The sequence below is a fragment of the Giraffa tippelskirchi genome, chromosome 8 (assembly GCF_054371585.1).
Source record: "Giraffa tippelskirchi isolate mGirTip1 chromosome 8, T2T-mGirTip1v1.2.pri, whole genome shotgun sequence".
Lineage (NCBI taxonomy): Eukaryota > Metazoa > Chordata > Mammalia > Artiodactyla > Giraffidae > Giraffa > Giraffa tippelskirchi.
Window position 1 is genome coordinate 155,884,033 of NC_137282.1, and position 12,901 is coordinate 155,896,933.

General features: G+C 48.9%; 1 protein-coding gene across 1 annotated transcript in view; it reads left to right on the forward strand.

The window, feature by feature from the left end:
* GFOD1 (Gfo/Idh/MocA-like oxidoreductase domain containing 1) overlaps window positions 1-12,901 on the forward strand; it is a 100,570-nt gene continuing 87,669 nt past the window's right edge. The window contains exon 1 of the mRNA XM_081523742.1: window positions 1-958. Within this exon, the coding sequence (XP_081379868.1) occupies window positions 706-958 (253 nt within the window). The 5' untranslated portion in view covers window positions 1-705. The remainder of the gene's footprint in view (window positions 959-12,901) is intronic.

The window sequence follows — 12,901 nt, forward strand, 5'->3', positions numbered from 1 at the left end:
GCCCGCGGGAGCCCGGAGCCCGGAGCCCGGAGCCCGGAGCCCGGCCAGCGAACATGGCAGCAGCATGAGAAGGCTGGAGCCGGGTCGTGGCCGCCGCCGCTCTGCCGCTCCGCATCCGCACCCGGCGTCCTCCAAGCCTCCTGCTTAGCCGGCCTCCGGGTGGCCGCCGGTTTATTTCCTTTGGAGCGGCAGGCGGCGAGGACTGGGACCCCCACCCCCCGCGCAGCCTGGCCGGTCCGGTCAACGCTTGTGCGTGCGACTCGCCGGCTGCGGTAAACGACGCGCGCGGGGGAGAGAGCCGGTCCCGGCTGCGGCGGCGCGGGCGCGCGGGGATGAGCCGGCCATGGAGCGGCCTCGGCGGGGCGCACATAGCAGGCCCGCGCTGCCGCGGGGGAGCCGCCTGAGCCCGGGCTCTGCGGGGCTTCGGGGCCTCGGGCGCCCCGGCGGGGCTCCTGCCGCTGCCTCCGGGAAGGAAGGGAGCCTCGCGTGGCGGACACTGCAGCGGTCACCGTGCTGAGACACCCGAGCCTGCTCCTCCTGCAGCTCGGTGCGTTCTTGGGCACCCGGGCGCCCTGCCCGGCGCACGGTGGCTGGCGCACCGCGGCCAGCCGGGTGCCAGACTGTCTAGAGGGGTGTGTGTGTGTGCGCGCGCGTGTTCGAGTGGAGATCCCAAGCTAACGCCGAAACAGGCGGATCGGAGCAGCCATGCTTCCCGGGGTAGGCGTGTTCGGCACTAGCCTCACGGCCCGTGTCATCATCCCGCTGCTGAAAGACGAGGGCTTCGCGGTGAAGGCGCTGTGGGGCCGCACGCAGGAGGAAGCGGAGGAGCTGGCCAAGGAGATGAGCGTCCCCTTCTACACCAGCCGCATTGACGAAGTGCTGCTGCATCAGGACGTGGACTTGGTGTGCATCAACCTGCCGCCGCCCCTCACCAGGCAGATCGCCGTCAAGACTCTGGGTGAGCGACCCCTCTCCACCTCCCCCCATCCCCTTCTCGCCTTCCCTCCCCTGCTGCTTTTCTCCCCCTCGCCCACTCTTCATCCCGGAAGCTTATATGGCACCTACGGCGCCCCCGGGGACCCGAGATCTCACATCCCACTCGGAGCTCTCTCCCTCATCCCTGGCCTTCCCCACACCTACGCTTCCCTCCTCCCTTCTAGCACCACTTGGGCGCGCTTTCCCACGTGTGCGGCGCTGAGGCTGGAGGAGGCGCGGGTTCCGGGGAAGTCGATCAGGCGGAGGAAATGCTTAGGACTGGGGATGAGCCGCTCGCAGGAAGACAAAACTAAGTCGCCAGCTGTGTGTGTAGCGCCCGAGTGTGTGTGTGTGTGTGTGTGTGTGTGTTCGTGCGCGCCTGCGAGAGGCGGGTGCGCGCCCAGAAACGCCTGAATAAAGGGCCGCACACGTGTCTCGGGTTTTCCTGCGGGCGATAGATTACCTGACTGTCAGCAGCTGTGGCGCCCTGCTAGGATAGTTTCTTTCTGCGGCGTTGTTTAGAGGGAGATGTGACAATCAGAGAATTATTTCCTCTTTGCTAGGCTGGTGGGAGTGGTGGGATAGGGGGTGGGGCGTATCTTTTAGAACGTCTGGGAGTTACTTGATAAAACCAGAAAGACTTAACTTTTAGGGGCTGCTGCGCAATAACTGACTTCTGCGCAGTTTTGGAGTGGGATCTTAAGTCATTTAGGGCTTCCCAGGTGGCTCAGTGGTAAAGAATTTGCCTGCCAATGCAGGAGACCTGGGTTCGATGGAGGAGGAAATGGCACCCCACTTCACTATTCTTGTCTGGAAAATCCTCTGGACAGAGGAACCTGGTAGGATGCCGTCCAGTTCAGTTCAGTTGCTCAGTCGTGTCTGACTCTTTGCGACCCCATGGACTGCAGCACACCAGGCCTCCCTGTCCATTACCAACTCCCCGAGCTTGCTCAAACTTATGTCCATCCAGTCGGTGATGCCATCCAACCATCTCATCCTCTGTTGTCCTCTTCTCACGCCTTCAATCTTTCCCAGCATCAGGGTCTTTTCCAATGAGTCAGTTCTTTGCATCAGGTGGCCAAGTCCACGGGATGGCAAAAGAGTCGGACACGACTTAGCGACTCAACAGTAACAGTTTAGTAATTTAGGGATGAATGCAGTAGTTCCAGAGGCTCCACACTGCCAGTGTCACGTGGAAGCATGCAATGGTCCCTCCTTAACTCCTGACAAGAGTAGTTCCCGGGCCTGGTGACAGGAAGGTTGGGGATGAGCTCAACAGCCATCACTGTCGGTTTCCCCCACCTAATCCAGGCAGACTGGACCATCTCCGAGCAGAGTATCAGAGTCCCTGCCATGCCCAGGGGAAGAAGTACACGTTTTGTTGTCTATCAGCAGTTCTGATAGGAACCTGGATTGCTGCTCACTCCTTTGTTGTTGTTCAGTACAGTCCGACTCTGTGCTTGCTCCTTAGGGCCTGAGAAAATGTCATTGCCCACCCTTGAAAGTTGGAATTTTTGTTGGCCAGGAAAAGAGACACACCTTAGGGCCCAGGACACCACGTTAGGGAAGAGTTGGAGGAGCAGCCCTGGGAAGGAGCCGAGGCAGCATCCAGAGACCGATGGGAATTTATGCAATCTTGGAAAGAATGTTTTATTTTTAAAAACAGGCATGGATTTAGGGTTGGTGACATGTAATATATTTTAATTCTATCTTTCCAGAACTATGACCAGATGTAGAACACGCTCTCCCTAGAAAACCACTTTTATCAGGCCATTCTGTTGTTGACTCAGATGGTACATCTGATAGGATATCTAAGGAGGCTGTCCACGGCTGTCAGTTTTCACGTAAATTTTGTTAAGCTTCTGACCTTTGTTGCCTGGTTTCTTTGGTTTTGAATGAAATGTCATTGGGGTCGGGCCAATATTTCTTTTCTGTTTGATCTAATATATATGTTGGGTAGCTAACCTCTGTGCTCACGATGGAGCTGTGCGTATTCAATAGACGATAGCTGTCTTAATAGCAAAAATCTATAAGGGCAATGCGTATAAAGCAGGTCCATCTTGAGCCTCGTCTCTGCTCAAGGGCTTATAACAGATCACATCAGAAAGACCTTGTTATAACTCTGTGCCCCTGCTCCCCCTCCCACCCCATGGCAGCTCAGCCCTGAAGGTCAGGCCCCCAGAGCAGCTGCAGAGCATGGCTCCTGGAGGGTGGCAGTTTGGGGAACAGGGATGTTCCGGTTTTCTGGCTTTGACAGAAGTGGCACAAATGATACATTTCTGGATACTTCTTCATTCTTATTTTTAAAAATCCCTGTGATTTTTTTTTCCTTGACAAGACAGAGATGGGTTACCTTTTCAAAACCAAGTGGCAAAGGCGAAAGAAATAGACTTGGTTTAACCATCATGCTTAAGGAATAGGGGTTTGTTCATATTTTCATGGTAAGTCTTGGCCATTTAAATTTTTTAAAATTCCTGATTTCACACGTAATCAGACCACCTGCTTTTGATCGTAGGCAGTGTGGAGGCTCTGGATTTAGAGATGGTTGGACTTGGGCTCATTCTAGGCTTCATCTTCACTGGAAAATCAATCGACTTGACTCTTCTTTCCATTGTACCTTTGCATGCCCGATGGGTTGGTCATCTTGGTTTACTGTGCTGTCACAGTTGGAGGTTGAACGCATGCAACACAGGAAGTGAAAAACCCCAAACAGTTATGGGGCCAGTCTGGCCGTTGAGGGTTTGTAGATATTAGTGTTTGCCTGGAATTGAAACAAGCCAAGCTTGGTTAGTCCTGGCCTCCTCCTCTTGCCCTTCTTTGAGTTGCTTGCCCAGCAATAGCAAGAGATCTGTGCCCTCCGTCCATACTGGTCAGAGGTGAGGGGCGGTGACCAGGATGGAGACACAAAACTTGCAATCGATTGAACCACAGCATCCTCCACTGATTTCCAAAAATTGGCCTGAAATCCCTACCTCAGCGAACTTAACGTTTCTCTGTTGGAGACATTTTTCTACAACGTATAATTTCTACAGCATCCAGGGCTGCCTCTTGTCACATGCCTACTATGTGCAATGGGGTAGGTGTGTGCGGTTTATGACATGTTTCATTTCATGACTAAGATAATCCTCTAGGATGACTAGTTGCCCTATTTTACAGATGAGGCTGGAGTCGAATTTCTCAAGGACATAACAGCTAGCGATGTGAACCTACCACTGTGCTTCCCCCACCTCTCTGAAAAAAGTCATTCCTTCCTCTCCCATCCCCTAAATTTGTTCCTTTGCCTCTTTTCCTTCTTAGAGAGTGGCAGCCCAGGTGAGATGGTTGGCGTTATCCTTTATTTGTGTCTACCTCACTGATGGAATCCGTTCCTAAATCTGGTTGATGCCAACTCCCCACTGCTCTCACGTCTGTTCCTCTTCTACATCATTGCTTCCCCTGCAGAAGAAACTAGGCCCTTATCTCATCTGAATTAGGCCCCAGTCTGCCCATCTCCACCCCTGCCTCTGTCCACCTTCCATACTGCTGCTGGAATTACCTCAGTTGCAAACCTGCTCATGTTACTGCTCCCCACTTTCATCACTTCTAGGAAAAGCCCCAACTTCTTGGCACAACATGCAAGACCTCACCTCTGTCCAGCCTCATGTTCTGCTGATGGTTCTGGAACCCCACGCCCTGCAGCTAAACCAAACTGAGGGTGTTTCCTGGAAGGACCCTCTTTCGTTCCTGTGTCCACGCCTCTGTCAGGAACTCCCTTCTGCCTCGTGTGTGTGATGGATGCCTGTTTCATCCTTCCAGGTTCAGCCCCAGTGGTACCTCCTCCTGAAATCCTGCCCCTTCCTCAATCTTGACCTAACCCCCCCTCCGCAGGTCTCAGCACCGTGTATCTCCATCTTTTCTTGCACTCACATTAAAGCATCTGTATAAAAAGTAGATTTAATTCAGTTATTTTAAGTAGGTTATATCTTCAGATGGTACAAATTTCAAAAGTTCTAACACATTCAAAATAGTACACAGTGAGGAGGAAGTGTCCCCTAGTCCCTGTCATTCAACTGGAGGTAATCCTGGTTATAAGTTTTTATGTCTCCTTTTGAAGATTTTGAAGGTCTGTACTAGTCTTCCCAGGTGGCTCAGTGGTAAAGAATCCACCTGCCAATGCAGGAGACACCAGTTCAATCCCTGGGTCGGGAAGATCCCCTGGAGTAGGAAATGGCAACCCACTCCAGTATTCTTGCCTGGAAAATTCCATGGACAGAGGAGCCTGGAGGGCTACAGTCCGTGGGGTTGAAAAGAGTAGGATACGACTGAGCAACCGAGCACGCACACATGCATACAGGAGTATATGAGAATCTCAGAAGGTAAAAGTCCCGCTCTTCCTACTTTCGGCTGCATGGTATTTCACTGTATGGATAAACCAGAATTTATTTAAGCGATTCCCTATGACTCAACATTTAGGTGGTTTCCTCCCTTTTGCTTATACAAATTTGTAATGAATAATCTAGCACATACGGCATTTTGCTCGCAGGCCAGTGTGCTCAAAGGATAAATACATGGATTCTTTATCAAAGTTGGTGACAATCTCTCTTATGTGTTTGCTTATTCTTCTATTTGCTATTTGTCTCCGCAATTAGAATGTAAGTTCTTCGAGGTGGTAGGGCCTTTGTCTGCTTGACTCACCGGGTTGCCTTATCTCTCCTAGACGGTGCCAGGCACTGAGTCACGTCATAGGCACGCTATAAATATTTCTTGATTGCCAAATGAATGCCTTTCATCGAATGAATGAATGCTCTGCTTATCAACAGGATGTGTCAGTAAATACAGAACATTTTTGTCCAGTGTGCAGTAGCTTGGTAGCTTGCAAACTTTAATTTGCGGTTGGGGATCTTGTCAAAATGCAGATTCCAGGGTGGGACCCAAGATGCAGAGTTTCCACCCAGCTCCCAGGTGTCGTGGATGCTGTAGCAGCCAGACACAGAGGGGTGGCGGTTCTCTGCCTTTGGGAAAACAAGGCGCCCCCCACCATGAGTTGTTAAGCTGGCAGGGGAACTGCGTTAAAATACCTGTTGCCTTTACATTTCACGAGACAACATCTGTTCTCATGGTCCCTGCCCCAGTTTTTAGAGAAAACAGTGCAGGTTCCCTTGGGGAGGTCTCTCCCTGGGATGGATGGTGCTTTAAATAAGGCTGTAGGGTTTCATTGAGCCTTGACCTTGCTCCACACTGATCTTGCCCCAACTTGTTTGGCATCATTAGCTGCGGACTGGGAGCACTGTGTCCTTTTCTGCCCTACTTCACAGTGTGAGCAAATTGCTCAAGGTTGAGGAGAGCTGCTGGGACAGGCCTGAGAGTGAGGAGGAAACAGGCCCCCCTCGGTCACCGTTGCCACACGAGCAGAGATAGGGCTGCAGATAACCACACAGGGGTACTTGGAGTTGATAGTAACCATTCTGAAACTCCAGCAAACCCTGCATTTCCTGTTCTTCCTTCAAGGTCTGTTCTCCATCTATTCCTGTCTGAAGACTGTAGTAAAGGCGATTGCATTTTTCTCTGAGTGTCTGCCCCTGAGCACAGAGAGAAGTTATTTCGGTCTATTGATTTCGTGTAGAGTTGAGAAAGCTCTGGGGCATTATGTAAATGAAAGAAATGACTCTATTTACTGTTAGGAAAAGTCAAGCATCACCAGCCTCATTTCATCTAACTGAAATTAGGCTCAGGTGAATGATTGTTGATGGTATCTGGCTTTGCAAACGTACAGTTCTGCAGAAGTTTATTTTTGAGTGGGGAGAAGCCAAATGAAGCAGTTGGACAGTTTCATACCTGAAACTGGGAAAGAACCCCCCCAAAAAAGTGAAAGTAAATAGCGTGTTTTAAAGGTTTCACTGAGAAAGAAATAGGCAATTAGTTCTCTATCTTGATTCAAGGAAATCCTGATCCATCAAAGAGCATTATGATTTAAGATGTGGTGATACATAAAAGTAACCAATGTTGGGAAAGGTTGGCAGGTTACAACTGTGTGGCTTTGGCAGAGGTAACATCCTTTGTGAGCCTCAGTTTTTTCATCAATAAAATGGAGTTAAAGATACTATCATATAGAGTTGGTGTGCCAGTTTAAATGAGGAAGGCAAGATAAAGGCCGAGTCCGTGCTCACCGCCTCCGCTGCCTGCCTTTGTCTGCATCAGCTCAGTAAATGTCGGTTCTACTTCGCCCCAGTGTGGTCAGTAATTTAGCCAGTCCCAAGTGGTATTTCTGGAGATACTTTCCCCCTCATTTTCTCATGAGATGACTCCTTCCTGCTAGATTCAGAAAGTAGAGTTTGAAGTTTCCTTGTTTTAAAGAGGGAATGTGCATAAACTAGGCTTCCGATGGCGTCCGGGCTGAAAATCCAGCCCTTGCTTCACAGATACGCGGTCTTGAAAGTGCTGATAGTGTGTTTTCAGGTGCTCACCATCCTCCCAGGAAGATTTAGCATCCCTTGTGGAAGGATGCAGGGCACCTCACGGAGCTCGGGGCAGGGATGTTGCTGGGTCTCCGTAGGTACCCACGAACTCCTGGAATTTTACCATTTTGAGTCCTCCTCTTCGCCGTACATCGCCTTTATCAAGCATCTCTCTTTCAAGCTGCCTCCTCTGCTTCCTGCACCCGTGTGGTGGGCGGAACACTGTCCTCATGCAGCTCCCAAATAGAAAAATTACTTGTTTCGCCGCCTGAAAAAGGCAGTCCTCCTCGCCCCCAGGTGTTCCTGTTCCTGCCTGATGCTTTCTCCTGACCCAGGCTTTTTGGAGGTTCTCTCACAACGTGGGGGATACATCACAAAATGCTGCGGGGACCAGTCTACTGAAGGGCGATGGCAGAGGTGGAGGGATTAAGAGTGGTCATTCTGAGCTGGTCCACACTCCACACAGGTGCTGATTGTAAGAACACAGACTTGGTTAAAGATTTTACAGCTGTGGATGTTTCTTGATGATGGAGATTCTTTATCTACTTTGTGAAATTACACATTTGGCATTTTGGTGCTGTTGCAATGACCAGGGTAAAACAGTAGAGAGAAAAATATATATGGGGATTAAATGATGCCAACCTTGTTGTCATTATTGCCAAATTTAGGATGCACCTGGGTTTTAAGTAGGTAATGGGAGAATAGGTAAACATGACCCTCTCCATAGAGTTTTATGGTCACCTGCAGGTTTGCAGGTCTTCACGGAGCACCTCTTGCATGGTGTGTATCAGCAGAGGACCACCAGGAGGCAGAGACCCTTTGAGTTCAAGTATTAGCTTAAGCCCTCGAAGGAGTCAGGAGTCAGCAAAGACAGGTCCCTGAGGAGGGAGGATTTCTGCTCTCAGACCGCTTTCCTACTGGAAATGGCAACATCAGCTCTTCGCCAGTTTCCAGCCTGCTGGCCTGTCCTGTAAATTTTAGAACTTGCCAGTCCTCTTCATGGCATGAGCCAATTCCTTAAAATTAAACCTCTCTCTCGATGTATCCATATTCTATTGATCCTGTTTCTCTGGAAAATCCGGACAAGTACAGGTATTGGCTGGACCAAGGCCTCCTGGCCAGGGGAGCTGGGCAAGGAGATGCCTGGAAAACCTGGCCAGGACTGTGGGTCTAGAAAGACTAAGAGAAGCCGCTCCGGGGGACTCAGCTGATAGGTGTGGGCCCCCGGGGGCTTCCCAGGTGACGCTAGTGGTAAAGAACCTGTTTGCCAATGCAGGAGACATAAAAGATGCAGGTTTGATCCCTGGGTCCGGAAGATCCCCTGGAGGAGGGCACAGCAACCCACTCTAGTATTCTTGCCTGGAGAATCCCAGGGACAGAGGAGCCTGGCGGGCTACAGTCCATAGGGTCACAAAGAGTCTGACACAAGTGAAGAGACTCAGCACGCACGCACTCACTGAGCCTTGCTCTGAAGCTGGAAGGCCTTGGGTGGGTGCGGGGGAGTTCCTTTGTGTTTCAGGCTCAACCCAAAGGGAATGCTGGGAAAAGACTTTCCCGCACTCCCCGCTGGGTGTCTCATGGACCCCTCACCCTGACAGCTCTACACCTGTCAGCAGGGCTGTGGGGGAACTGGTCTCTCAGGTTTGGGCAAGTCTGGGATGCCTTGGGGTTTAGCCTTTTTAAAAAAATATGTTTGTTTATTTATTTGGCTGTGCTAGGTCTTAGTTGCGACATGCAGGATCTATCTAGTTCCCCAACCAGAGATCAAACCCAGGGCTCCCTGTGTTGGGAGTGTGGAATCTTAGCCACTGGACCACCAGGGAAGCCTCTAGACTTTCCCTGAGAATTGTTAATGAGTATGAAAAATTGCAGAAAAGTAACTTTATGTTAAATGATACAAATGGTTTTTTAAATTTCCAATTTCCGACTAGAATAGCCTTAGGGTACTGAGATGCTCTGTTCAGTTCAGTCACTCAGTCGGGTCCGACCCTTTGTGACCCCATGAATCGCAGCACCCCAGGCCCCCCTGTCCATCACCAACTCCCGGAGTTTACCCAAACCCATGTCCATCGAGTCGGTGATGCCATCCAGCCATCCCATCCTCTGTCGTCCCCTTCTCCTCCTGCCCCCAATCCTTCCCAGCATCAGGGTCTAGCTTCAACATCAGTCCTTCCAGTGAACACCCAGGGCTGATCTCCTTTAGGATGCTCTCTTAGTTAGCTTTAATATCCATAAACTGAAACTTTCCAGTTTTGAAGCCCCAAATTAAGTTGGTTTGCAGCTTTAGCATTACTTAAAAAAAAAAAAGCTTTACTGAGACATGCTTTATATTTAATCATAAATTCACCGTTGTAAGTGATTTTATGATTTTTAGTAAACATAGTGCTTGTGAAACTATCACCACAAAAAGCTTCAAACACTTCCAACATCCCCCCACATTCCCTCATGCTTGTTTTTGGCCAATCCTCTGTTCCCACCCCTAGCACCAGGCAACTACTGATGTGCTAACAGTTTGCCTTTCCTAGGAATTTCATATAAATGGAATCATATAAATGTAGTCTTTTAAGCCTGGCTTATTTCACCTTGCATGTTTTCAATTTGCATCATTCTGTTGCATGTATCAGGAGTTCATTGTTTTTTCTGATTGCCAAATGATATTTTATTACATGCATAGAACACATTTTATCCATTCACCATTCAATGAGTATTTGTATTGTTTCTAGTTTTTAGCTATTATAAATAATGCTGCTGTGAACATTTGCATACACGTCTTTTATAGACTCATGTTTTCATTTCTTTTGAATAGATATCTAGGAGTGAAATTGATAGGTTACCCGGTGGCTCAGACAATAAAGAATATGCCTGCAATGCAGGAAACCTGGGTTCCACTCCTGGGTTGGTAATATGCCCTGGAGAAGGGAATGGCAACCCCCTCCGATATTCTTGCCTGGGAAATCCCATGGACAGAGGAACCTGAAAGGCTGCAGTCCATGGGGTCTCAAAGAGTCAGACACCACTGAGTGACTAAGCATGCATGCATAGTATGTATATTTAACTTAAGAAACCACCAAAGTATTTTCCAAAGCAGCTGCACTATTTTATATTCCTACCAGCTATGTGGGAGAATTCTAATTTCCGTACATCATCACCAACACTTGATATTGTCAGTCTTTCCACTTGTAGCCATTATAGTTAGTGCATAATGGTATCTCATGATTTTGATTTGCATTTTCCTAATGACTAATAATATCCAGCACTTTTTCATGTGCTTATTAGTCAGTCATGTATCTTCTTTGGTGAAATGTCTATTCAGATCTCTTGACCATTTTAAAATTGGGTTGTTTGTCATCTTATTATTGAGGTGGAAGCAATGGTTTTACGATTTTGTTGTTAACTTAGGGGTAGGTTTTGGGGAGTTTTAAATGCTACTCTTTATTTTTGATTTTGAAACTAGATACAGCTGAAACAGTTCTCCAACCCAAGTGAAATTAGCTTTGCCGAATATTTATTGAAATGATTCATTATTTAAAACAGCGAGACAATCATGTGAGCAGATGCTGATGACGAGGGCTCCCGAGTTGCCTGGGGCCCTGATGATACTCTAAACATCCTTTGAGGACCTTTCCCAATTCGAAGAATTTTTTTTTTTTTAGAGGTGCTCCCAGGACCTTTCAATCATTTATTTTGCCCAGTGTCTGGAGAGTGAGTCTTTTTTTTTTCTTCCCCATTTCTATTTAATAAGTGCCTTTGAATGCCTGTAGCTGTGGTGAGCAATACTCTAGATAGTAAGATACAATCTTTGTTCTTGAGAGAAGATAAGCATACGCAAGGACACAGAAATGCAACGAAGTGTGTGATTAAGTACAGAATGAATCGTTACACTGCCACAGCAGGAAGTGTTTGCTTCAGGCCGTTGAGTAACCCCAAAATATCAGCACTGGATTGAGGGCTGGCCACTTGGGTAGCTTGCCAGTGCCAGTCTAGAAAGGGTGCTAGAAGAAAGGGGAAAAGTAGAGGAAGTGTTTGAAGAGGATTCTCTTCGTAGAAAGTGCTGTGTGGGTGGAATGGGAGATGCAACAGTGAGACTTGGGAGGGGCTTCCTCTAATAGGGCGTGAAGTCCTGCTGTCTTCTAGAAGCCCTGGTCCCAGTTCACTGATGAGCTTTTGTTTGGCTGAGGGAGGAGCTTGAGTTTGAGGTTAGAGATCAAATGCCCAGGGTGGTGAGAATAGACCACACTGGTCCCCAGTGCCCTTTCCCTTGGGCAGCCTGGGTCCCCGAGGAGGTGGCTTTGCAGATAATGGATGCTGCCTGAGAGCTGAGAACTGCGGGTTATTCCCGAGGGTGGGATGGTTTGGAAGAACCTTTGGAGGAGGTGGGGCTTATACTGGACCAAGAAGAGGGTGTTAGTTGCTCAGTCGTGTCTGACTCTTTGTGACCCCAAGGACTGTAGCCTGCCAGGCTTCTCTGTCCATGGGATTTCCCAGGCAAGAATGCTGGAGTGGGTTGCCATGCCCTCCTCCAGGGGATCTTCCCGACCCAGGGGTTGAACCTGGCCTCCTGCATTGCAGGCAGATTCATTACCGTCTAATGTAAATAACTGAAAGGAAGCTGTAGAAGGCTCTATGATGTAAAATCCTCTTCAAGGAACCGCTTGGCTCTGTAGCAGCACTCTGGGAAAAATTGTTTCCTATGAATCGACTCCCTTGGAAAAAGTGGTTTCAAAATGTCCAGAATTTAAAAAATTTTCTTACCTAGAATTAAATATGTATATATAGTCAGCAAGTCTTTCCCTCCCACCGTCAGTGGTAAGTGCCATTTGCCTCTTGCCCTCGGATTCCAAATGGTGACAGTCACGGATGACACAGCTCTGGAGGAGGCAGAGGAAGCAGCTTGGGGGGCATTGGGAAAAACCCCATTGACAGAGACCCAAGGGGTCTTAAGGGGTGTGAAGACCCCTTAAGGGGTCCCTTAAGGGGTGTGAAGTAGCAGGAAACCTTGTGAGGACAGATGCTCCCAGTGTGATGGGACTCTCTATGTGATGGAGCGGGGCGGGGCCTTGCCGTGAGGGAGGGGAGGGTCGGCAGAGGAGAAGACAGAGCTGGCCAAGTTCATCTTCTGGTTTTGTGCTTGTGTCGGATGGTGATGTCTTTCTTCTTCACTTTTTAGAATAGCTCTAAATTGTTTTAGTTTTTATTTTAGTTTTTTTAGTTGGTGTATAATTGCTATTACAATGTTGTGTTAGTTTCTGCTGTACAGCCATGTGAATCAGCTGTATGTACACATCTATTCCTTCCCTCTTGACCCTCCCATCCCACCCATGTCAGTCATCACAGAGCACCAGGCTGAGCTCCCTGCGCTATACAGCAGCTTTGCACTAGCTGTGTGTTACACACGTGGTAGGTAGTGTATAGATGTCAGTGTTCTTTCCGCCCCTTATGGTTAAGTGCTTCCCTGGTGGCTCAGATGGTAAAGCATCTGCCTACAACGCAGG